Here is a 25,648-nt window from a genome sequence, read left to right as displayed (position 1 = left end):
TTCTCAACTGTTAAAAAAGATAGGAGAACCCACATAAAATTGCTACATAAAATTATGTGCACTAAATGTTAATTGTATCAGATTGATAATATTTACTACCAATTAGCAACACATTGGAAGTTCCAGCCAAGCAATATTGTAGAGCTTCATAAATGCACATTGCAAATACACAATAAAAATGTGTAATGTGAAAATGCATTAAAGACTGCTCAGCACATTTCCTTAACAGGTATACTTCTCCTCTCCCTACCTCCATGAAGTTTGTACTGTGCTTCTGTTCTGCAATACTTGTGCCAGATTCAGTGCAAGAAAAAGCCTCTGCATAGTGTATAGACTAATACTGAAATGCCATTCATTAAAACTGCCCATTCTTATTTCTGAGAAATGCTAGCAGAGCCCTGGAAGTGATTTAGAAATAGACTCTATATGGGTATTCTTTCAAGCAAAGCCTAATTAGAACTGTTCCTGTTTGAGGGTGGGGCAAGTAACAGGATCATTAAATGAAGGAAACCCAGACTGATTAATCAATTTACTGCTCTTTGAAAACTCTGTTCTGTCTCTGTCGCTTACCTGACATGCTGCTTGTTATCTCTGCTTCGCAGAGGCTGAATATACAGTCCACTATCTTTCAAGAATATGTTTGTGCTTTTAAAAGTGTATTTTTTACTTGAGTTGACTAATCAGTGACCAAATCAGAGTACAGAAGACAAGATAATGAACTAAGGGTAAAACTGAAGTCTGAACTCCACTTAATACTTCATCTCAGTCAGCTTCAGTGAGCAACACCCATTTTTCACACAAACATAACCCAAATCCCTTACAATTTTATATTTCAGATATGATTTCAGGATTTATCTAAGTAGTGGCAGTATGGACAATGTAAAGGAGGGTAACTTAAGTGCCAGCACTAATACAACTCAGTGTAGCACAAGCAAGCTATATCTTCAGTGAATAGCCATGAAACAGACTCAAGTGCATGGGAACTACACCAAATTTTGAATGATTGCAATCACATGGAGCTCTAGTTTCTCAAGTGTCTCCATGTAGGTTAATTCACTGAGTTGCCTCTTAGATCCATGATGCTAAACCACACTGCTTTATCTGGACAGGGAGGTGAGATTACATTTACCAGATTTATACACTAAACACATTGTGCCTTCCCTACCAAAACCTTTCTAAAACTCAGCATGTTCAATTGCTAGCCTAGATGGGGCTTGAGGGGAAAAGAGACAATGATAAAATAGGCAGTATCCTTGCAGTGTTCTGAAGACATGCTGCCATTTTAAACAGTTTTCCTTATGGCTGCCTTTGAGCAGCTCTGCTCCAGACAACCTGTTCTAAATCCCAACTTCAAACACTTATCACCCTCAGCTATAAACATGCACATACCACTCTAGGATGCCAATTCAGCTGTAAGACACGCACACATGGTTGATATATGCCTGCAGCCCAAAGCCTGCAATTAGTATGGATATGGACTTCCTCCTCTTTGATCACTCTTATTGTCTCCACATATTTCTTCACCCTTTTCCACTCTAGACATTTGTAAACAAGGAGGCCACACATTTTCTTCACAGAGAAATTATGGCCTGTGCAAGCCTATCAAGGATGCTTTAAGAGATTCTTAAAGCAATGAACACCTGACAGCGCCCAACACATTAAGGAACAGAAAGTTCTCCCAGTGCTTAGACGTGCAAGTCTTGGATAGGTTAGGCTGCTGGTTAGACACCCCGTTTCAGTTTTGTGACTCTAGCATGCCGAAACACACAAAATAGACCACAACGAGGGTGTTTCTGAGCTGAATACACTCTGTGTGAGTGCAGAAAACGCCTAGGTGTGGCATTCACCCTGGCTAATCAATTGCATTCACGCTCCTGCTATCTGTTGCATTGTCTCCCAGCGGAGGCTGTGCACCTCGAAGAATCTGCCCCGACCATAGTGTGAGGAGGGAATTAGCACGGCCCCGATACCCGACTGAACACAACTGGAACAATTAAGCTCTTTGGACCGACCTCTGACCTCGGCACTCACACAACCCTCACGGAACCCACACGCAGCACTACCGCGCACCCACCCAAAGCTCCCCGAGGAGTCCCCAGGAGCGGCTCCGACCCGCCGGCAGCCAAAGGGGGGCCCACACTCACATAGATGGAGCGCACGGCCGCGCCGTAGAAGCGCAGCGCCGTGCTCAGCTCCAGCGCCGCCGAGTGCACATCGTCCCCGGGCTCCAGCGCGGCATCGCCGCGGTCCTCGCCGTGCGGCAGCAACGCCAGCCGCTCTGCGGGCAACGCCAGGACGGGCAGCGCCAGGGCCAGCAGCGCCCAGCGCGGACAGTTCGGAGGGGCGCGCATCCCGGCGACTCCCGGCGCCTGCGGCAGCGCCGTCCCGCCGCTATAAGCGCGGGCAGCGGGGCCGGCGGGGAGCGGGGGGGCCGCGGCCAATGGCAGCGCGGGGTGGGCGGAACAGCGGCCCCGGGACCCCCGCGGCCGCTCCCACAGCCCGAGCGGGGATCAGCAGCGGGGGTCGGCCGCGGGAATCGCTCCCGGCCCGGGGCTTCGCCCGCGGGAGCAAAGCGTTGTACGCGCAGCCCGCGGGGACCGACGCTCGGAAGCGCCCCGGGACGCGGGGATGGGGACGCTCAGCCGCTTTCGGGATCAGTGTCGCTTGTGGGGCGTGAAACTCGGGTCGGGTGCGGGGTCGTAGGCATCCGGCAGATGCTTTCAAAGCACCACGGCTCTCCGCCAGGGCCAGTGGGGTTTCTGCGTTAGTTTGGAAAATGTGTGCTCTCAGTGACTCCAGCAGCTGCAGTACCTCCCAACTGGCCAGAGCACAGAGACCAAATACCAAAATCAACATGAAAGAAAAATATGAATCCCCATGCTGTCTTCTGAAATAATTTTGCTACCAGGTGCTCATTATCGGAGGAAATTAATAAATACATTGGAACGCGTTTCATAAATCAACACCATCCATGTCAGAATTGCATTTGGTTGTAAAATAAAACCAAAAAATAAATAACAAATCTGAAAACAAAAATTACTGACTATATGAAATACAGAGAAAATAAATATGGTATATGTAAATATATTACTTCTGACTATGTCTTCTTGTTTTATAGTGTAGTCCTCCTCCCTTGGAACACTCAGAAGCAACTGAAGAATGGTTATATTTCATATATTTTTCCTAAAGCTTCCAAGTGAGGACAGCAGTGTTTAAGGATTAAATCTTGGCCAGTAAATATGCTGTGATATGTCCACAGACTGTTTACAGCAGATAATCATCTGAGGAAAGGCAGCCGAAATGCTACCCACACGCTTTTTGCATGGCTTTTTACTTTTCTTTAAATGCCTGCGCTCTTTTATTTACCCCCCTTGTAAGAAAGTGTGATTTTTCATTTGGCAAATTGCAAGAGCACAAGGCATTCCTGGGTAGAGCTATAACCATACCAGCCTAAAGGAGAAACACATCTAATCACCATTATTACTCACAACTATTTACTCTTGGGTTCTTTATGTCAGTGAAAGCAGTCACTGAGACAAAGCATCATGGAGGTCCAGAAGGAAGATGAATCTGCTCTCCTTGAGTTCTTGCTGTACTTTCACCTGCAACTTCCCTCTGTATTTTCAGAGCCTCCAAGGCAGTAACTGGTGGATTTATGGAATCCGTGGCTTTATATATATATCCAGGAATATGTGGCTAAGTATTTCCACAAGAGCATCCTTTTTGCTGGCTCACCTCCATATTTGAGCATAGACATACCCAAAAAGATGAATCAATATAGTCAAAGTATCTTTCTCCTCATTTGACAGATCAATACTTAATTACAAGCCAACTGTAAGTTCTTACCCATGTTATATGTGTGCACTGGCATACCATCAGCTGCCTTCACCACAAAATCATATTCCTGTTACAAACCTGCCCCCCCATCATAAGCCCATTTCCAAATTTGCAGAACCTAAAGGTTCTTGTGCTTGTGCAACACAGTTCCATAGCAAAGAGAAAGCCTTTAAATTAACCCCCATGGTAACAAATACACTTTCACAAGAACTTCATTTCTGTTCGGCTTAATGTTTTCCACAGCCACATTTACAACAACAGTAAGACTCAACAAGAGGAAGATATAAGCAAAAGAAGAAGAAAATCATGAGGGGGTAACATATTCCTGTCAGATTTACATGATTTCCTACTATTATGTCCAGAAATAGAAGGACAGGGACTACTGAGAAGATAGAAACTTAGTGTAGTAAATTTGAAATAGATTTGAAGGCTCAAGGGTTAAGTATTTTCATCTGCATGTTTAAAACATAGGGTAATAGCCATGTTAGGGTAAACCCTTTGTCCATTAGTCAGCATATTGAGATTGTTTAGTCTATATTTACCTTAAGAGGATTGCAATATTTTTGTTGTAGTTGCAAGTTTACCTTCTATACAACTCCCACTCTGAGGAGTTTTAAGCATTGTCAGCTCTAAGACAAGTAAATAAATTTCCCGTTGTCCTTTCTAGCATCTTCAGTAAGGACCTAAACTGTGGATGGGAAAGCATGTTTGCTTATATTGTAATTAATTGGGTGATATTAATTGCTAACTCCAACCAGAATGGAGAATGCAGAAGACTTCAACAAGATTTAAGAATGGAAGGAAAGTATTTAAATGCAAACTGGAATGTCCCAATTGAGAAAGACCTTCCAGAAGATTTTTCATAGCTGGTAAATACCAAGAACTCCACATTTTCATTGGATATTAAATCAGATATTGCAGCAGTTTACAATGCAACAATATTCCCTGAGCAGCCACTGAGATCCTGTACAACAAATGAGCCGGGTTCATTTTGTTACAAGGAGGTGACATTTTCTAAAGGTGTGTAATGACACTGCTTTTCCAGAGATTGCTTGAGAGATCAGAGATGTCACAGAAAATTCACCACTGGAAAGAATTCAGACTGAAACCAAAAATAAAGATCAGGGGACAAAAGGAAATTGCTAAAGAACTGAACATGTGTACTTGATTAAATTATAATGAGGAGATTTGATTGAGATCATGCTTCAAAGATATGGAGCATCTTCAACTCAAATATCTGAAGAGTAATACCAAACAGATGGAGGAATTAAATGGGTGAGTTTGAGGATTACAGGTGACTAGGACATTGAAATAACTAAAGAAACCATGTATCAGCAAATGCTTTCTTACCATGGGGTCTATTTTCAGATAAATCATAGATTAGGCATAGTGGAAGCAGAATGATAGAAATCTTTGAGAAGTCAGCACTAGGTTGATCAGATCACTAAGCAATAGACCTCAAGGAATAATTCTGCATTTAACAATGAATTGAGACAGTCCAACAGATCTGACTTGAGTTTCTATGCTCATACAGTGCTAAAATAGCTCACAGACGCACACACACACACATATATTTGAGGATTTCACTGCCTAAATGTGAGGAGATTTGGAAAAGGGGGTACAGGCATGGAGACGCCTGATCTTCTCAAGCCCCTCCCCAGGTTTTTCATTAACAGAGAAAACAGAACTAGTGTTCCATTTTCTGGCATGACTGGAGTAAGGAAAGTAATGCCCTGGGCCTCCCATGATGATGTTCTGCTGTCCAATGACAACAAAGCATTTTAGCGGATGGATCAAAGGACAGAGTAACCATGCGGTCATAAACTGGAGAGAACTGAGTATTTGGGATACTGGCAGGAAAGAATAGTACTGAGGTCTGCTGAGAAGGAGCATTTTTAAGAGAGACAAGGTCATGGGAATCAGAGAGTCATAAGCAGAGGCAAGGCTCACAGGAAGATCATGGAGTGCACATCATAAATTTAAATCACTCTGTCTTAGAACTTAATGTTCATTGTTCACTAGAGTGGAACATGATGAGATTCCTTCTGTAACTCTACATGAACCAGTATCACCAAGGAGGGCACGTAACTCTGGAGCATCTTCAAGAAAAGTGCATTTTGCAGCAGAACTCTCTACAAAAAGAAACTCATTCTGCGGCACTCTTAAGATGCTTTTGAGAAGAGGTTCACATGAATGACGATACTCTATCTTGGTCTCTGCATTAGGGCAGAGTATAGCAGATTGTAGAATCCCTTCCTTTTCTCTCATGCAGAGCTATTGCAGGACAACAAAAGGCAGCAATACTGCATGACAATCTTGTTGGAAAAACTCATATTCTGTTCTGGAGAACAACTGGGCAAGAATGGGGATGTGTTAACACTTGGCCAATGGCCTGGTCAGTACAGGAGACATACGCTGCTGTAATATAATAGTAAACAGCAGCAGCAGATTCCTGCCCTGGAGCAAGGCAAGGAGCATGGGAGAAACAGAAGTTCTTAGACGCTTCCTAGGTCTGGTGCAAGGAGACACTTTGTATTTCTGGTGTTGTCTTAATTTATTTATATCTGTCATTATTAGAGCTGGCAACTGTATTAATAGGGGACAGAGAAAAAAACCTCAAAGAGGAAGTAATGCTTGTACAGAGTAATGAACATTTTTTTCCTCCCAGTTTAATATTTAGGAAAAATTAGATCATAAATGGAACAGAAAAATATCATCATTGTAAAATGGCTAGATTAAAAAAAAAAAAGTAGCCTTACAATCCTCCCATCTGACATGTAGTCATATGAAAAATATTACTTTTTTTCAATATATATATTTTCAAAATATCCTTCTTACATCCTAATGTTTGGTCTCTTTCAAGAACAGATTCTTTAATCCGGTAAGAATTCTAGAATTTCTCTGTAGTAAGAGAGAGTTGTAACAGGGCCAGAGGATATATAATTAGTCTTCTAATTAAATATTCAGCTCAGCAGTAACTACTACATCTACTCCAAATCTTACTTTTTTATTATTATCTAAAAGTTTTTGCTTTGTGCCATAAAAATCTCCAAACAGACAATAAAAATTACTTCAGAGTTTAAAAAAAAACACAGCAAAGACAGGAAGACAAAATGTATGATCATTTTCTCATACACACAAAAACCAGTTACATTGTTTTTCAAACAATGGGAATGGGATGCGGAAAACCAGTTTGAATGGGACAGGAAGACAGCTATGGAAAAGGTATCATTTACCACCTATCTTCTCCAAGACTAAAGAAATAATTACTCTGACCCACTGATAATTGTGTCAGATTTCGGAACAGAGATATTACACTCAGGTAAAATACATATCCTTGTAGTCTGGCAAAGTATTTTGTATTGTTCTAGTATCTAGTACATCTCAAGTTAAACCATTGCTTCAGATTGAATGTGCATCCAAACCAAAAGCAATGATAAATGTTGTATTCTCTTTTATGTGGCATCCAGATTTTGACTGTGAATTTCAGGTGCAGATGTAACACATAAAAAATAGATGCCACATCGAGGCTCAACAGCAAAGCTTCTAGATGACAATCAGAAGTACAGACAGGCCAAGCACAGATCTGATGCTTGTGGTGGTTAGAAATTCTCTAACAAATGGTTACCTCCTCAACTTTTCTACAAACATTCAGAAAGGCTACTAAAGTCTGAAACACTGACAGTGTTTCCTGTGACGGCCAAGCTACTCTCTCACATCAGCTTCTTGTGTCTGCAGAGCACCCAGCCAGTCTCACAGAGTCTGCCTCTGCCTGGATTCTCTGTCTGCTAGAATAATATATCTTGCAACAATTGTCATTTATAAAGAGTATATGATTTCTCAGATGGGTCTAAATGTTCACAACAATTCAGAGAAGACACTTAACCTGTTTTCCCCCATGATTATTGAATGATGTTTTTTACAAGGAAAATGTCTTATACATGAAACTGATTTTTCTGGAGTGGAAACCATTGCTTAAGTTAGTGAAATTCACTCAGGAGAATCTATCATTACCTTAAGTGACTGTGAGTAAAACAGAGAAATTGACTTTCATTCAGGATACGTGATGCAGTGGTGCAGCAAAGACCAACAGTTTTAATTACTGCTTTTTTAGAATGGACCAAATTAGGGAAGAAAGATTTAATCAATATAACACCTATTCTCATAAACTGCATGGTCTCAAAATTAGGTTGTATTTTATCCTTACATGTAGATAAATTTGTGAAAGCCTCACAGAGGGGAACATAGTTCCCCATAATTCCATGCTTAGCTAGATTGAACAATAGGTATAAATATTTCCTTTAAAGAGGTTGCTTGTAAATGTTTTCATTTTTGGGCAAGGTCTACCGGGAAAGAATATTCCTCCATCCAAAAAAGAGGATGTAAACATTTCCTGATGTCTCCTGGTCAGGTGTCCTTTGGCTACACCAAAGGCTTTTTGCCTTCAAGAATGCAGTCAGCACACCCCAAAGCGTCCAAGTTACTGAAACTTATCTGTGGGCTTAAGATAATTTTCTGAGAGAGCGGGGGTTGGATGTGTGTGCTTAAAGGCAAAACTTGCCTGAGAATAGCTAAATCATAACCTTGGACTCCAAGAACATTGTCAACAGGCAAAATTTTGGAGTGACAGTTCTGCTGATCACAAAATGGTAGTAAAAACTGGTGGATATAATTTCAGTATTATTTTAATTGTTTATTTTTAAATTTTTTTCTTCTTTTTTTCTTCTTCATAGGTTTTCCAGTGTCTTGAATTGAAATTTTAGATATGAGGTGCTATAAGTATAATAATTTATTCTTAGATTAGACATGTGTGATTTCAAGAACTGACTGTACATTTTTAACTTGAAGACCTAATTTGTGCGCTTGGGGGCAAGTTATGTTTAAAATGCTGGACAAGCACATGTAGGGCTGTAACACACCAAACATTTTACTGCTTAAAGATTTTTTTTCCCCTTTTTTAAACTGTGTAAATACTGTGAACTTTACCGTGACTTGAAACAGTCCAGATTCAAAAAGACCCAGGAGTAATTCCATGAATTACAGCTATTTATTTTTTCTGACCCAAGGACTTATACAGCAGTTCACTTCACTTGGAATCTGCAGACTAATACAAGCAATGGCCCACTCACTTCTTCCCAAACAGAGTTTAGTGTTTTAGACTAGGATGTAATGCTATAGTTTTGCCACAGAGCCACAATAAAACACAGGGATCTGCACTAAAGTCACTCAGCACAGAAACAATTACATTGCCCCTGGGGAAAAAAAAACCCCAAACAGTCAAACAGTCTTGATTTGCAAACCCTGGGTTTGATGCAATAACTTATTCGCTAGAGAAGTGACAGGGTGAGAGCACGAAAAGTCTCTTCTGCAAGAGGTTGCTGGAAACAAACTCCTTGTGTAGTCTACACTCCTAGCTGAGAGAGGGACAGAGGGTGCTCCCTGAGGCCAAGTAGCAAGGACTGGATTGTGTCCAAACTACTAACCCCAGACCTCACTGGAGTGTCCACCCTGCAAAGCATTTAGCCCTTAATCTCTGCTGGGCTACTGCAGCCCTAAGACACATCTTTTTTCATTCTGCCCCCTCTTTCCCACTCCTGTTCAGTGTGTCTGAAATAAAATGAACCATTACAGAGACCAGCAGTGGTTTAGTTAAAGCACAGAGCTAAGGGTGTGTCACATACCAAAGCCTGTGACATGAGGGAATGTGCAGGTATTTGAAGTCGCAAAGCCTTTGAGCTAGCTCTGGAGGATGAGAAAGGGCAAGAACCAAGTCTGGTCGTGACTTGTGTCTTCCTTTTAAGCGTGGTCCTTGGAGCAAACTATTGCCAGACCACTCTGTGTTTTGTCATGGAAGGAGCCTTTTGGAGGGGGCAGGAGATCAGCTAGCACTTGGGCAGCTCGAATATTCAGGTGTTCAGTGCATGAGGGAGATCCTTGGCCATCTCTCATTTAGGAATACAGAGGTACCTGTGTACCTGCAGCCAGAGGCAGGTTTCTAAGCTTCTCAAGGGGGAGAGACAGCAAGACTGTTACAACTTAAAAAGCTACACTAGCAAATGAAAGGTTACCAAAGCCTTTTCAGGTAATCACTGTGTCTTGCTCTGCCATCATTATTGGACCTCCAACTAGATGACCTCACCTGTCCTGCCTTCTCTCCCTTGAGTTCTCTGAACCCACTGTTAACATCCTCCTCCTTTACCTTTTCCCCACAAGGACCTTTAACACTATACTGGTTATCTGTATCTTAGTTTCCTTCTTTATCTTTTTTCAGAAGAGTCTTTTTATCAACCTTATGAGATCTTAGGGCTGACCCTCTTTATGGCTCATTGACCAGTTCTCATTCCTTGAGTTCTTTCTCAGAGAAACTCATGCCTGTTTCCGTTTAATCGTAAATCTTTTATGATTCCCTCAAGCTTCCTGTATGGAAAACATTTGAATGTTTTCCAGCAGCACAGATCTTTCAAAGTTATTCAGTTGCACAGTTCTGCCAGCATGGGTTATACTTATTTACAAGTAAGGCCACTAAACTTGAACAAGTAACTTAGGAAAGAAAAGGTATTATCTGAAAGAAAACTATGTCTGGTCCTCAATTCTCTAATTTTCCTTGAAATATATAAAAATTGTTATTTATTGATTTTATGTATTTAATGCATTTGTTCCTTAAAATGCTCATCCTATCCAGCAACACATCCATCTTTAGAGCTATTAAATACAATACCAAATTGTCATTTAGACACCCCTATTCAACCTGTCACAGCTTGTATAGTCTGAAAACAATTGGAGATTAAATTGTTGAATCAAAAAATTGGAAAAAAAGTGTACATTGGACCCAAGTTTTAACAAAATTATTGATTTTTTGGTGGATATTAACCTTTTTATTATCTGAGGAGGAAGAATAACTTCTGAAGAATGAGCCACAGCATTTGAACAAATAAGAGTACTGTGCTTTCTGAGGGAAATCTGCTGTTCTTTGCTTCTTCCATTTAGTAAATAAAATTCAGTTATTTAAGTACTCAGAACAGGACTTTGTCTTCTCCAAAATACATTTTTTTTCTGTGGCTTATTCCCTGCAGCAGTGCTAAAACATAAAGCATATTTTTCACATAGCAATCACAGTACAATGTTCTCAAAAATCATGATGCAATAGTTTCAACAGCACTTTCCATTTGTCAGATTTCTACTCTTCCAAATTTCAAAACCTTTTTTGATGATTTAAGAAACATTTATTGTTATTCCACTTTCCAAAGAGAAAAAAATCAGATACCAAAGAAATACAGTTTGTCCACCTGGCACATCAGAAGACACATAGGAAACTCAGTGCAGATTTCCTAGCAATCAGAAGCAACTTTCTAAAGTGGAGCAGATCATGTTTCTACCCAAGAAAATCCAATTTCAGCTAATTACCCTCTTTATGGGTATGCAGAGTGTGAAGTTGTATAGTTATTCCTAAAGCTCACAAGCCTCAGAAAAAGCTCACCAACTTGAGATGTGGTAACATGGCAAGAATTAATGAAAAAACCAACCCAAAGAAAAATTAGGAATAAAGTTTTTTAGAGTGAATATGTTACAAAGGATTCTGTTGCTGGCTGCCAAATTCAGCCCCATTGGGGAGGATATGACTGACAAATTTCAGCTTAGTAAACAGGGAAAGATACAAACACTTATGCAACAATTTTCATTCTGTGTGATGGAGGAATTATCTGCAAGCTGTTTCTGTTATTCATAAATTGTGCCATTACTTTGAAAACAGGATGTATGCTTCAAAGTAAGACAAACAGATTAATACAACAGCATAAAGCCACTCCTGACAGTGCAGTATTGTTCAAACAACCTCTTATTCAAGGACAGCAAAATACAAAGGTAGGACAATTAGAGAGGAAATTCTGTTTGGTATAATTCTTGCCTGAATGAAACCTTACCTTTAAAGTTCCCAGAGTATTGTGTCCATTTTACATGGCAAACTATGACCAAGACGAAATTAGTTTTCTTGCTTGCTGATGCTTCTTTCCAGATATTCATGAGCATGCCCTGCATGTTTCATGCATCTAAGTGTTCTCCAAAACTTGGGAACATTTCTGTCTGAGTATTTGCAACCTTGATGCTCATATTCTACTGCATATAAGTTATATGTACAAAGAACTTACATTATTCTTATTATTTCGCTGTCACAAATAGCAATAATTTTTCTACTTTCTAAGATTTCTGAACATTCCCTATAGTGTATTATAGTTTTCAGACTGATTTAAACAGAAATCCCCTCCAGACTGCTCAGCCTGGCCTGAGGTCAGGACATTTGTAATTTCCAAATAGCCTATGTTCTCTGAAAATGCTTTTCTCCTCTTGGTACCAGACATAAATATTTGTTGCATGTGCTGCTTCAGCAGAGTAACAACTCAGTTACTGTCCCAGTATCTGAGCCAGCTGTTATCAGCTGCTCCTGCTGTGGCAGAGCCAGACTCAGGACTAAAAGGAAGCCTGTTGGTCTCAGTAATCTCACATACTTTCTTTCTTCGATTAAGAAGGAACAACCAGGGAGAAGAAAATCTGGATTTCAGAAAGGAGTCAAATGAGAGAAGGACGGTGGGAAAGCAAAAGAGAATTTGAGTCTTTTAAGTCAGAGGATACAAATATAAGGCCTGTCACAACCAGCATTTGTTTGTGAGAGTTGCCCCAATGACTTCAAGAAGGGCTGGTAATGAAGAAGGGCAAAACTTGGGTTATCCAGTCCTGCAGACAAAGAGGCAAGAGGTGGTCTGCTGCCTAACCATATGTGCACTCCCAGCCATACGAAAGGAAACCCAGGGTCTGCTAATCCTGCTGGTCTTGGCACCCTGCAGGATAAAATGGATCTCCTCTTTGATTAAAGATCTCTCTTACCTCCAGCAGTGCTCGGCTAAGACAAGTGAATTCTCTAAATGAGCATCTGCTGGTTTTAAATAAAAGAGAAATGCTGCCACTCAGTAATAAGGAAGGATGTTTGAAAAGATGAAAGGAATAGGCAGGTCTGTCTTGCTAAGGACAAGAAAGACACTGTGCTGGTGAAAGGAGCAAAAACTGGGTGAAGTTAGTTCCAATCAAAAAGAGAACAGCTCACAAGACATGCTAAGAGGATTAAACACTGTGTTTACAAGTTGTCCCTTGTTGAGCTTGACTCCTGCTTCCTATGTCTGGTAGTTTATTTCTGTCGTCAGACTCTATTCAGTGAGTCTTAAAGACTTCTTGGTGTTGCAGGCTTTCACTTTAGGACAGTTGGCAAACTGCAGCTATAGCAAAGCAGAAGCTGAGGACTCCAGGAGCTTTTTCCCTGGGAGAGTTCTCTTACCTGTGAAGCCAACCAGTAAAGATTCAAGCATATGCTATTCAACATGAGTGGGATACAGTACAGGACACTTTAATTACTGCATACCTTGCAACCTCTAAAAGGTGACTTTTCAAAGTTGGCATCAGGACTGCTTGTGAACAGCCAAGAATCGACAGTATCACAGGGCAAGCGAAAGCTCCCCACAAAGGATGCACTATGCAGCCAAAGCCTGGAAGAGACTGAGTGGAAGTCCCATTGTGGTCTTCAACATCCTCACGAGGGAAAGCAGAGGGGTTGGGACCAATCTCTTCACTCCGATGATCAGTCACAGCACCCAAGGAAACAGGATAAAGCTGAGTCAGGGAAGGTTTAGGTTACATATCAGGAAAAACTTTTTCATCCAAAGGGTGGTTGGGCACTGGAACAGGCTCCCCAGGGAAGTGGTCACAGCACTATCCTGACAGAGTCCAAGAAGCAGTTGAGCAACGCTTTCGGGCCAGAGCCTGATAATGTGATTATTGGGATTTCCTGTGCAGGGCCAGGAGTTGTACTTGATGATCCGGATGGGTCCCTTTCAACTCAGCATGTTCTATGACTCTATGGTAAAGGATGTAAACCTTTTTTTGTGCAGTTCCACAAAGATATTTCAAAATAGAAACAGGCAAACTGACCCCCCTGCCATGACAGAGTGGGTCCGGTGGCTGTGTCTGCCAGCGTGTCAAGCCGTACACTTTGAAAGTGAGACAAACCACAGCCTACCACCCAGCCTTTTGGAGCACTGTACTGCAGGCTCCTTCTGTAAGGAAGCTGTTCCCCTCACGCTGCCAACCTCCTGTGGTCGGAGACGGTGCTCACTATCGATATTTGTTAACCATGTCACAGATTTTCGAGGCTGTGGCGGGTGGCAGCTCGCACAGGCTGTGCTGGGAGGGGAGCCACAGGACCCCACGCTGGCAAACGCTTCTCCCAGGACAATGTTCCCCTCGGGTTTGTATTTTTTTTTCCATCATGCTCGGGCGCAGAACAGTAACACCAGCACCCTCCGCTGGCCCCTGCCATGAAGGCGCCCGCAGGGAAGGGGCGGATCGGAGCTGCTGCTAGACCTGTCATGTTAAATCTAGAGAAACACACCTTTTTACTGGACTTAAGAATAGGTCATGCCCTCTGCAAGCGGCCCCCAGCTGCCTCCGGTCACTATGCACACACACGACGTAAAAGCAAGGTCAGGGATTTTAAAGCTTATGCACAGAAAGAGCACTTAATTTTAGTGTTAATTACAAGACTCATAAACAACGCTATAATATATGAAAATATATATTCTCCAAACAGACTAATCTTAATTAGAACTTTAGTTAAATCATCAGTCTTATTTTGGAGCTTGTAATTAAAAGTTAAACTCTTTAAATTTTATTTGTTTTATTTAATTATTTAAATGATTATAAATTATCGCCATATATTTTCCTCCAAGATTTCTGGACATTGGATATGTGCAAAATTCAATCAAACAAAAAAAGGGCACAACCTAAACCAGTGCACCTGAGGAAGACCTGGTGTCTGTGTGCATGGCAGCTTGCAAAAAATGGCTTTTAGAAGTAGTGACTGATTAAGCACATTCAACATATTTTAACTTGTTTTCTTTTTCTTTGAAGATCACCTGTACACTAGTGATTTTAAAACTTTTATTCTGTGTAGTTACAAAAACTCTTTACTTATATCAGGGTGTCCAATAATAAAACCATAAAGGTCCATGTTGAATATAATGGTCTACCTAAATCAGTTCATAATCTGGTGACATAATTATTTGAGGGGGTGGGAGGCATATTTGCTTTCTGTTTAGCATATGTGCATTCATGCAGAGTAGCACTCGTTCCAAGATCTGGCTGATATGACTATTTGATTCTGATTACTCTTACCAATTGTATAACCAAAACAACCTAGACTGAAACTGGGAAAGGTCATTAATATTTCCTGACTGTAACTACACGGATTTGGATATTTATATGGAATTCAAATGGGTAGACAGCATTTGAGATACCCTCTCCAAGTTCATGTGAGTAGCTAGATACTGAATATATCTGCAGTGACTAGAGTAATTCTTACCACAAATTCCTGGACACCCTAACCATGTGTAAGAATTCTCATTGGATTAGATCTTCAGCCAGTATATCATAGAAACATGAGTGAGATGAGTATATAAAGTGACTTCAACAAAGTAAGGAGTCATATTTTCCAAGGCAGAAATATGTCCCTAAGTGGGGGGGTAAAATCAACATTATGTGTCTCTGCCTAAAAAGACAGGTGGTGGCACTGTTAGTAAAGTTACTTACTCCAATTCTGGCAATGTCCAAGATTCTTTTTAACAATTTGGCAGTGTGCCAGTTCCTAGGAGTTTAAAAATGAATCTAGATCTTACTGATCTAGTATTAGTAAGGCAATTTTTTAAAAAAATGCTCATAAAATTGTTTAAATGTAAAAATTGCTAAAAATTAGGCTGATGGTAATAAAAGCAAAGAATATATAATGAAAGCTAACACAGGCAGCTATGTTTATATCAGTGAAATCCCTCTGAAAGGATAGAATTTGTTACTACTGAGTGTTCAGGATTTTCAATTACTTTGCATGTATAGCCATCTATCTCAAAATTTCATAGGAGCATTTATATGTCCTCAGGAATCTCAGGTTTTATGGTGAATTTAAAATGGCTGATATTTTCCCATGTTCTCTGTCTTGCAGGAGAAAGCACAGAAAGCACATTTTTTTCCAAAATATCTATCATTCCTTCTACCACTAAATTAAATTTTTATATACTGCTATAAGGCTTTTATAAAGAGGATGCAGTGTGCAAACTAGCTTCATGTTTTCATTTTGCTTTAAAATGAAAACAAAATGAACTTTCTTTTTAAAAAGTTCTGTAAATTTAACAAATAAAAACAATCTAGATTTAGTCTTCTGAAAATACTTGAAAGACTGAATTTCTCTTGTTACTCACTTACAGAGCTCTATGGGGGAAACTGACCATACATTCTCCCTATTGCCTTCTGACTACCAAATTACACTCTTTCTTAATGCAAACATTCTCTGACATTACTATTTTGTTATCCTTAATTAAAAAGTATTGATAAACATAATAAAATAGATAGGTCGTTAGAAAAGATTTGGTAAGATTGCAACCAAATTATAACCAAAGCTGCCTGATGACAGACAGAGGCTTGCATAGCCTACCCTTGAAGATGCTGTCCAGGAAATGAATCAACCTTCCTTTCTTTCTTTCTCTTCCTCTCTTTCTTTGTCTCTTTCTCTCGTTCATGTCTTTAAAAATTTTTTTAGTACAGGACACCAGGACACACAGCGATATAAAATAAATGGCCAAGTGCCATACACCTTGAAGGACTACAATTTTATACCTGTGGTTCTCAACCCCCCCAATATTTAGCAGGATATATGCTGGGACAAACAGTCCCGAGAAGAACTGCCAATTACTTAAAATTGCTTTTGATTTTAGCTGTCATCAATGCTGTTGGCTGAGGCCTCTTTAGTACATCTCTTGCATTTAAACCTATAAATTAGGTCATGCAAATCTGAAAATATTTCATACCAGTTAATAAAACTCAAACTCAGCTGCTCAGTTTCTTTCATTAAGGTAGATTGAAATTCTGTATATTTTTTCTATTCATTAATCACATGGCTGTACCACCTTTCCTTAGCTGAGATTGAGATAGTCATTACTTCTTAAAAAAACATGGGGCAACACAATGTGAAAAATAGCCCAAAACCAAGCAGTTTCTGATGAAACATTATCTGCAATGACATAGTTAAGATGAAGCAAATACAGTAGCATGCCTCTTAAAACACCTCTTAAAACATTTTAATAGCAAACATGATTGAAGTAATTTTACTGCAAAGTTGTCCATTCTATGAAAGGACTGGCAATCTGCCATTGGGCTATACTGTATTTTACTCAAAAATAAACTGTAGTCAGCACAGCTGGAGGCGACAGAAGTATGTCCAGGCCAAGTACTTATGCCTTGCTCTCCATCCCAGCTGTTAAATCTTTCTACTCCTTTTCCTTTCACAGCATGTACCACTGGATAGTTTCTAACCTCTCCTCTCTGCAGAATTCCTCAACTCTCCCTGTACTTGCAAAGAGCTGATATGATTCGATGCAGATGCTCATTTTACCAAACCTTAGCTTACATATGTGTTAAACTTTACAACCAACCATATCACATTTTAACAACTCTGGTTCCTCCTAAAACATTTGTTGCATTACCATTTTGTCCTCCTAAGTAAGGATCCTAGAGGAAAAACTTTCACTAAAGGTAAAACTACAAAGCACTTGCAATGGTGTCCAAAAAACTCGCAGCAACAACCTTAATTCCATCATGTCCTAATATTTAAATAGTTCATATCTTGTTACTTAATGCTTAGACATTATAAACTATTACCTAATTATAATTTAAATTATATTTAGCAATATAATAAGGATAATGTCAATGTAGCTGTATAATGTGTTTTTCTTTTATAATTATGATTTATTATAAATTTATTGTCAAATATTATTATTAAGAAATTCTAATTGTAGTTGTACTGGTTTGTGCTGGGATGGAGTAAATTTTCTTCTCAGCTGATACCATGCAGTATTTTGGATTTAGTACAATAATGCTGATTAGTTTTTTCCTGGGGTTAAGCCACAATAGTGGCTAAGATGCTTATTTAATATAATAAGCTTACATAGACACGGTTTTATGAAAATAAATGAAAAAGACAGAGTTTTTGCTAACCACATGATAGTATCATCAAACAACTTGCTTGTGAGAATTTAAAAAAAACCCCAAAGGTTACAAAATGTCACTTACTCTCCCCAAGCAGATTTTCTCTTTAATGTTGTTCCTGTAAAAACATCTGCAACTGTTTCTTCAAACGCTCTCCTTTATATTTTCTTTTCTTTTTTTTCTTTTCATTATTTTCTTTTTTTACACTTTTACTGCTCTGCTCCACACACTAAGGCAATTTTTTCAGCTGGGCCATTTGAAGTCTAACACAATATTCTACACGATAAAACAAACATAAATTGCTGGCATGATTATTGCACTCAGGAAAAGATCATCTTTTATTTTACTGCGTTTGAAACACAAGCAGTTTCATTTATGGACATACAATACAACCTTGGCACTTTTTCCCCAATAAAACCAGCATTTTGTTAAGCCAGCTATTGTTATTTTTCACATAAATGTATTTTGGTGATGTTAAGGAGGAGGAGATAAAGCTCAATCGATTTCTGCCACTGAGGCACAGTTCACAAGTAAAACCCTGCAGAATAAATCAGGACGATGCTGGTTCCTGCTTTGCAACAGGAGTAAATACGGGAAAGCTGCCGGTCGGGACAGGAAACCGCCTGGCTAAAGGCAGCTGGCTGGGGGACATGAGCCTATGTAAAACAACCTCTGTCCCTCTTCCAGGGGAGCTTTATGGAGAAAACAGACTGGCACTGCGGAAAAGCAGATGCCCTCAGCACACAGTGAGCTGGAGGGGAAAGCAAGCAGCTGCAATCTCTGTGTCCATCTCAAGGGAACAGAAGAAAATGAGACAAAAGGAAAAAGAGAAAGAAAAAAAAATTAACTAACTAACTGAACAAAAACCCAAACCAAAACCCCCACCCTAACGACGCCGGAATTCAATCCCATCACCCAGCCGCTGATGAAGCTGTTCCCGTCCCTCCTTGCCCAGGAGGGGTCGCGCTGGCGCCGGCAGCCCAGGACGGCCCGGGCGGCCGAGGCTGCGCCCGCCCCGCCGTGAGGGAAGGGGCGCGCAGGAGCCGCCCCGCCGCTCCCCGCATTCCCTGTCCTGCTCCTGGGCCGGGGCTGCCCTCGTGCCGCCACCTCTGCCCCTGTCCCCGCGGCCCCGGGACACACGGAGCGGCTCCCAGAGTAGGGGCCTCTGAGCCAGCCCTCCCTGTCCCTTGCTGTTGGCAGACGGGGACAGAGGGTGGCTTGAGGCGAGAGACTCCTCCGTAGTGTCCTCCCTCCTGTCCGCTGACAGAGAGGCCCTCGGAGCGGGTGGGGACGCAAGCATGATCTGGGGGGCAGCAGATGGCAGCCTGCTGGCAGATTAGGTGCCAGCGCTGTCTCGTTCCTCTAATGGAAGCTGGAGGTGCAACCGGACTGCTCTGCCCTCAGGTGTGCACTGACAGCTTGGACAAGTCCCCTGCCAGCGGGAAAGTCCCAGCACCAATACACGGGGGTGAACATGGAATACGGCGTCCAAAGGATCCATGTGTAGGGCAAGGAAGGGCACTGTTGGCTCAATCTGACTTGTCAAAAGTTGAATGCAAATTTGCTTGCAAAAGGTTTGTTTGCTACTTGGTTTTAGGCCAGGAAATACAAATGTATCTCAGGTCTCTCCAGACGCGCTGAAGTACAGATTCACTAATGATCAAAGAAAGCTCATCTTGTAGGAATGCATTTCTGAGCTGTGAATTTGACACGTATCTCAGGAATTCTGTTCCTCTGCTCAGTTACATCACCTTGCAGTGGCAGACAAGATCCTTTGCTTCCAGCTACAGTGGCTATCCCTCTCCACCCTGTTTTTATATCCCAGAAAGGCTAGACTGGAGTCCTTCACCAACAAAACTGTCTTCATCAATACTCCAAGGACAGGCCTGTAGCTGACAAGTTTTTGCAGTGGCCACATTCAGAGCACAGCCGTGGCAACGCAGTTTCAGAAACTGAAAGAGCACCAAGCTGCTCAGGCCTGTCTGTGAGCACACCTCCCGATATAACCCTCATCTTCCTCCAAGCTAGCCTGGGTGTCGGCACTAACTGGCACAGATTTAGGACACTGGAGTTAAAAACCCTCTTGAGACGTTAAACTGAGAAGGCTTAATCAAGATTCTGGACTTTTGCTTCCTTGGCTTAATTCTCAGTTGCTTGAATGAGCAGATAATCAGAGCTGAATTAGGTGATTTCTAACATGGAGAGGGTTTGTTATCTGTGAGCCAGAGGCTTCATATCATCTAAGTATTGGAAGCCAGGGGAAGAAAATTAATTAACTCACTTTCCTGGATGTGGTAGAATAATCCCTTTTCAAATGGACTTTTGTTATTTACCTGTCAGGATTCTTGTGAAGAGAAGATATGTTCCTTGCTAGGAAATGTCACAGGTAATACGAAGTGCCCAGACACAGGGCCAAGTAACCTTTAGCACTCAAATCCACCTTCCTCTGATATCAGTTCACATGTAATCCACTTCTTTTTCCCAGCCAGCTCATACACAGCTGACGGATATAAGGGAATCCCCACTGAAGGGGAAATGCCCAACTGCTTTAGTTCCCTTTTGGTGGGTTTTTCCAGTGGGGGCTGGGGATGGGTGCAAAGAAGGTGGTAAACCATAAGTCAAAGAAAGCAGAGAAAGCTAGCAAAGGAGAGGATATATTCTGCTTGAGCTCTCAAGGATTCAAAATGTCTTTCTAGGTTATGGAGGCATTCAGGAAACTGAAAGTTGCAAAGAATGATTTAAACATTGAAAAGCAACAAATAATTTTTGATTCTTTTAAATCTTAGATCTCAGTTTTCTGAGTCTTGCTTTAAATCCCAAGGAACATGCAACACAGACAGAAATTTCAGGGTGTCCAGGACTTTCTTACCAGTCTAGAATCCAAACTACAACTCCAAGCTTCACACTGCTCCTATTGCGTATTGCACATTGGAGAAGTTTGCAGGAGAGCCTGAAATCAACATTCAACCAGCCTAATAGAGACAAAGCTCAAAAATGAAACAAAGGCACTTGTGTTCAGATGCTTCTGTTTCCAGAATTTGTCTCTTTCAATCTCCTATTCACTGAGTTACGTATTTTGGAAAGTTTTCTTCTGGTCGCATATGGGCTGAAATTATGAAACCACACTTTTCTTGCTTTAAAGGTATTTGCATTACTCTGATTATTTTGTGTGGCGAGCTCCTGCCCTCGAAGCGTAGGCATTATTTTATGTGAAGCCAATGGCTGCCTTAAGGATTATGGGTTAAGGCCCCACATTTGTACTGTTTTACGCCACTGTATGACCTAAATGAGATTAGAATAATAAATCCTGATTTATTATGAGGGTTTTATTTAGACATGTTTTGAGTATGAGGTCTATGTCAGGATTAATAGTGAAATGTAACATGCCCAGGCACAGAGAAAGCCCAACAATGAAAGGACATTTTTTTCCCTTGAGAAAACTGGTTCCCAGCCCTCTGTTTGGCTTTTAACAGAATTGCTAAATGTTGAATGTCAGAGAGACGCTGGATCCCAAAGATGGTGACGTAGACCATGACTTGGAGATGAGCCCATTCCGAATGAAGGACAGAAGTATCCCATCAGCAGTATTCTGCAAGCCTAACTACGTATGCTCTGCAATGCAGTAGCATTAAAAAAGCTTCCAACAAGGTTCTCAGAATCCAAAGACAAACGAGAAATTACAGGCTCAGGATTTATTAGCTAATTCATTTGTTATGTTGAGCAGTCACTAGTTTAGGTGCTTGCCCTGTAGTTAAATCAGATTGCTGAACATGTTCAAAGGAAATGTCCATTTTTTTCAGCATCCTGGACACCATGTCTCTTCAAGAAATGTGACATCTTGTCATGTAATGCGCCACATTGCATTGGCCTAAGTATTAGATGCAGAAGGTGTGTGCTTACACCACATAGTTAAATTTTTCTATTCTAATTGTCACATTGCAAAAAGCTTCAGAGGAATTTTTCTATTCAAAAGATTATTTAAAGTGAAATGAGCGCAGTGCATGGAATTCAGCTCATACTTTTGTGGGTCACAAAATGAAAAAGGTGGAGGTGTAAGTGTTGTGACAAACTTGGGAGAATTACCCTTTGCCTAATTCAGAGTATTAATACTCCTACTCCACTCCAGATACTTGGCAGATCTTGTTCAGCGTCAGATTTCTGTACCACTTGTTTTTTTGAGTAGAAATAGGAAGAATTATTTACTTCAAAATGTTGTTGGGTTTTGTAATCATAGGCCTCATGGGGTGCAGAGCAAAAGAAAATGTTGAACCAGAATACCAGTTTATTTTTGTTTAGTTTGGCAAGAGGCCTGTCTATCTGACAACCTCTCCTGGTATGTCTCAGCTGGGGTGGAACTGAATAGAAAGGCCTCACAATTTTGCAGATAACTTTGGGAGAAAGCAACTTTTGAAGAAGGACAGACCTTAAGGTTCAGCCGTGATACTTTCTTTAGTACTTCAGGTTTAAATCATGAGAACCTGGTAGTTACAAGAAACACAATCCAAGAAGTCATGAAGCCTCAAAAGAATTGGAAAACTTGCCCATGTAACTAAGGACAAGTTTTCTACGCTACCACAGTATAAAATCAAATACTAAGATGGTTTCATATCTAAAAATCTCAAATTATTTTCTTCCCTTCTCAGAAGTGCATTTTTCTGCAAAACCCTTCTAAAAGATTTTTAGAACTACATGCTAATGAGAGTCCATAGTTGCAGAGTGCTAACAGTCTTGCCAGCAAATTCATTAACTGCAAGTGACATCAAAGATGAGAACTCAGACCTCTTTGCACAGGAGCAGGGGCAGCAGTTCAACTTGCAGAACCCGGACACTTTATGCTAATTACTTTTGTTCATTTCAAGTCAAATAGCAATGGGACAGCCTAGATAAGCAACTTCTTGAACACTGGCAGTTCAGTGAAGTTTCTTTCTTTGACCAATGACTCTTAGAAAGAAAATAATAACACAAACAGATAATTTGGAATTGCTCAACATCCACAGACAGCAGCAGGGCTGCTGAAGACCAAGAAGTGGCTGAACTTCCTAAGCACTGAAGAGCTGCATGGGAAGCTGGGTCTATTAAGAAGTTTCTTATAATGCTGAAATACAGAGTTTCACAACCAATCTTTGCTCACCTATGTCAGGGACACTTGTCTGGGGCACAATCTGTGCGACCAATGTTTTTGCTATCCCTTGGCAATACCTGACCGAGGCAGCAGCTTCTTCTTTAGCTGTTTACAACACACAAAGCGTGAGCTGGCAATCACTAAACCAGCAGATTGTTGAGAGGAAATGGATTCCTGCTTCTCTGTACATTTTATAGAATACTTCAGGCATGTGGCAGTGTTAAAATCCTGGTGGCTCTTGCTGAAGGAATGTAGCAGAAGCCTTTACCCCATGTCGCAGGTTAAAGTCTTACAGCGCAAGCTGTGAAGAGCTGTTATAGGTCACTGATAAAAAAGCAATAGAGTGCTTATGGCCACTGTGAGTTAATGATGGCCACAAGCACAATCAGAAAGTTTGTGCTGACAGCAGAGAGGGGGTGTGTAACCCACTTAATTTGTTATTGCTGTACTCTGGCCTCTAAATAGTGTATGTGTGCACTGGGGTTGTAAAGACTGACAGACATGCAAGGCTGGCCTACTAGAGGACTGAAGAAGGCTTGGAAGATGTTTTCCTTGTCTGCTAGGAGGAAGTATGTTTCAATATACAGGAGATGTTTTCCTGATCTGGGATATGGAGCCTTCTGTAGTATGTATTGAAATAGTATTTATTGTATCCTATTTGTTATACAAATTTTCTAAACTCCTGTTCAGGCCCTTTACCTCCACCATCTTTTGCTAATGAACGTTACAGTCTGAGTACAGACAGCTTCTCTGAAAAACTCACTTCAGCAACTGCTCAGTTTTCCATTTCCTACACTGGTATCAAGTAAATTTTACTTTTTCTCTTTTCTTTTCTTTTCTTTTCTTTTCTTTTCTTTTCTTTTCTTTTCTTTTCTTTTCTTTTCTTTTCTTTTCTTTTTTTCATTTCTTTTCTTTTCATTTCTTTTCTTTGTCTTTTTTGTTCCAGGAATTATGCAGGATCTAGGAGCATATGCTAGTTCAAAACTAAGTCCAAGTTTATCTGCGCTGAAGCCATATAATTCTTTTTCTGCAAGCTCTAACATATCACTGTACATGTACATGATTTTTAGTGCTTAGGCATTTCTTATCCTGTCTCATCTCTCCCATATTCACTCAGTGTTCTGTACATTCTGTACATAGTCAAGTCAACCATCACCCAGTGCTGTGTATCACCCTGCTTCTGTAAGCTGTTTATCTGGGATTTCCAAGGCTGCTTGCTCCTGGTAAGAGTCTTAAAATCATATCTAGAAACTTTAATCAATGACCAGATTTACAGAAGCACTGAGAACTCACAAATCCTTTTGCAGTCAATGGGACCTGAGTTTACTCAGCACTTTGAAAATCAAACTGCTTACGTTTCGATACGTAACCTTGGGTTTTGGAACAGAGCTTTAAGGGTTCAGAACTTTAAGGGTATTTCTGGGGCAGAATGGGGTTCACTTTGAGATATTTTTAAATAGATACCCAAATTTTTATATAGTGTATTTATACCAATAAGCAAAATTATGATAATTGTCTTTTTAAACAAAATACTAGTTTTGAACTCTTCTTAGTGCAAGGCATTAACAACAGGTATAGTTATTTTGGTTGATAGTGTCAGTTTCTGCATACCATGTACACTGTGTTAGTTCATTACATGGACCCTTCCACTACAGGAAACTTTTTCCACTCCTCACGAGACATGTGGGGTCTTCCCTGGGTATTGGTCCAGGTAATAAGCACTTCTTACAATCAGCTTACTATAAATGATAGAGAAAAGCATGGCAGTGCTCTAGCCATAACCAAAGTAGCTTTTAAAATCTTGTTGTATGGTACATGGTGCTATACATGACCTAGAGATATATGAAGCATTTTGACCACATTACAAATGTCTAAACCACTCAGTTTCAGTTCTCACTTCTCACCCCCATGAGTCAAACCCCTCAGCCTGCCATAGCACCTATTAATTTATAGATTTCATCCCAAGGGCATATCTACACACTTGTGAGAAGGTGTGACCGGTCAGCTGTTTCCAGAGTGATGGCACAAAAGCAACCAAGAAGAAAAGAACCTGTAGCTGCATATATGCTCTGGTGAATTTAGATCTTTAGGAGGTTTTATTTTGCTAGGTTTGGAAGTCCTGATGTACCTTTTCTCCTATTCTAATGAAGCAATTTAAAAGAAAAAGAAGAAACTGAATGTATTAGATTTGCTGTGCCAATTGTGTAATTCTTTATAAACAAAAAGGTTTCTGCAATGCCAAGCTGAGCTGTTGCAGCTTAATACAGCAGTTTGAATTTCAGGTGTACTTGACGGTGTTTAAAATGATTTCTAACAAAATGCCGCTAAATGAAGTACTTGTTAAACAGGAAACAAGAAAAAAAAAATCCTACAAAGATATTATGTGTCTGCCACCGGGAAAGTGTCAGGTACTTGCTTCTTGTAGAAAATAGAACATTACTAGACTAAGTTAAAATCCAGATAATTCTCCTTAGGAAAAGAATTAGCAGTAAACCATTAAGGGGCTGGTGGATTTCTTTGTTTCTTAAGGATGGTAAAGATTTGTGCAGAGACATCAGCAAAGAGCAGCTTTCTGAGCTGTTCCCTGCCAATTGCTGACAAAGGCAGTCCTAATGA

General features: G+C 40.6%; 1 protein-coding gene and 1 long non-coding RNA gene across 2 annotated transcripts in view; both read right to left on the bottom strand.

Annotated features, from left to right (window-relative positions):
* NID1 (nidogen 1) overlaps window positions 1-2,371 on the bottom strand; it is a 43,738-nt gene extending 41,367 nt beyond the window's left edge. Inside the window, exon 1 of the mRNA XM_068185023.1 lies at window positions 2,145-2,371. Coding sequence (XP_068041124.1) covers window positions 2,145-2,351 — 207 coding nt within the window. The 5' untranslated portion in view covers window positions 2,352-2,371. The remainder of the gene's footprint in view (window positions 1-2,144) is intronic.
* Window positions 2,372-16,987: 14,616 nt separating this feature from the next.
* Window positions 16,988-18,759, bottom strand: LOC137471025 (uncharacterized). Its single transcript, XR_010997359.1, has 2 exons — window positions 17,995-18,759; window positions 16,988-17,274 (listed from the first exon to the last, which is right to left on the bottom strand). It is a non-coding gene; the product is annotated as an uncharacterized lncRNA (long non-coding RNA).
* Window positions 18,760-25,648: the final 6,889 nt, after the last annotated feature.

Source organism: Anomalospiza imberbis, chromosome 3, assembly GCF_031753505.1.
Source record: "Anomalospiza imberbis isolate Cuckoo-Finch-1a 21T00152 chromosome 3, ASM3175350v1, whole genome shotgun sequence".
NCBI lineage: Eukaryota > Metazoa > Chordata > Aves > Passeriformes > Viduidae > Anomalospiza > Anomalospiza imberbis.
Note: the sequence above shows the minus strand (reverse complement) of the source record. Positions and strands in the feature narration are given on the sequence as shown.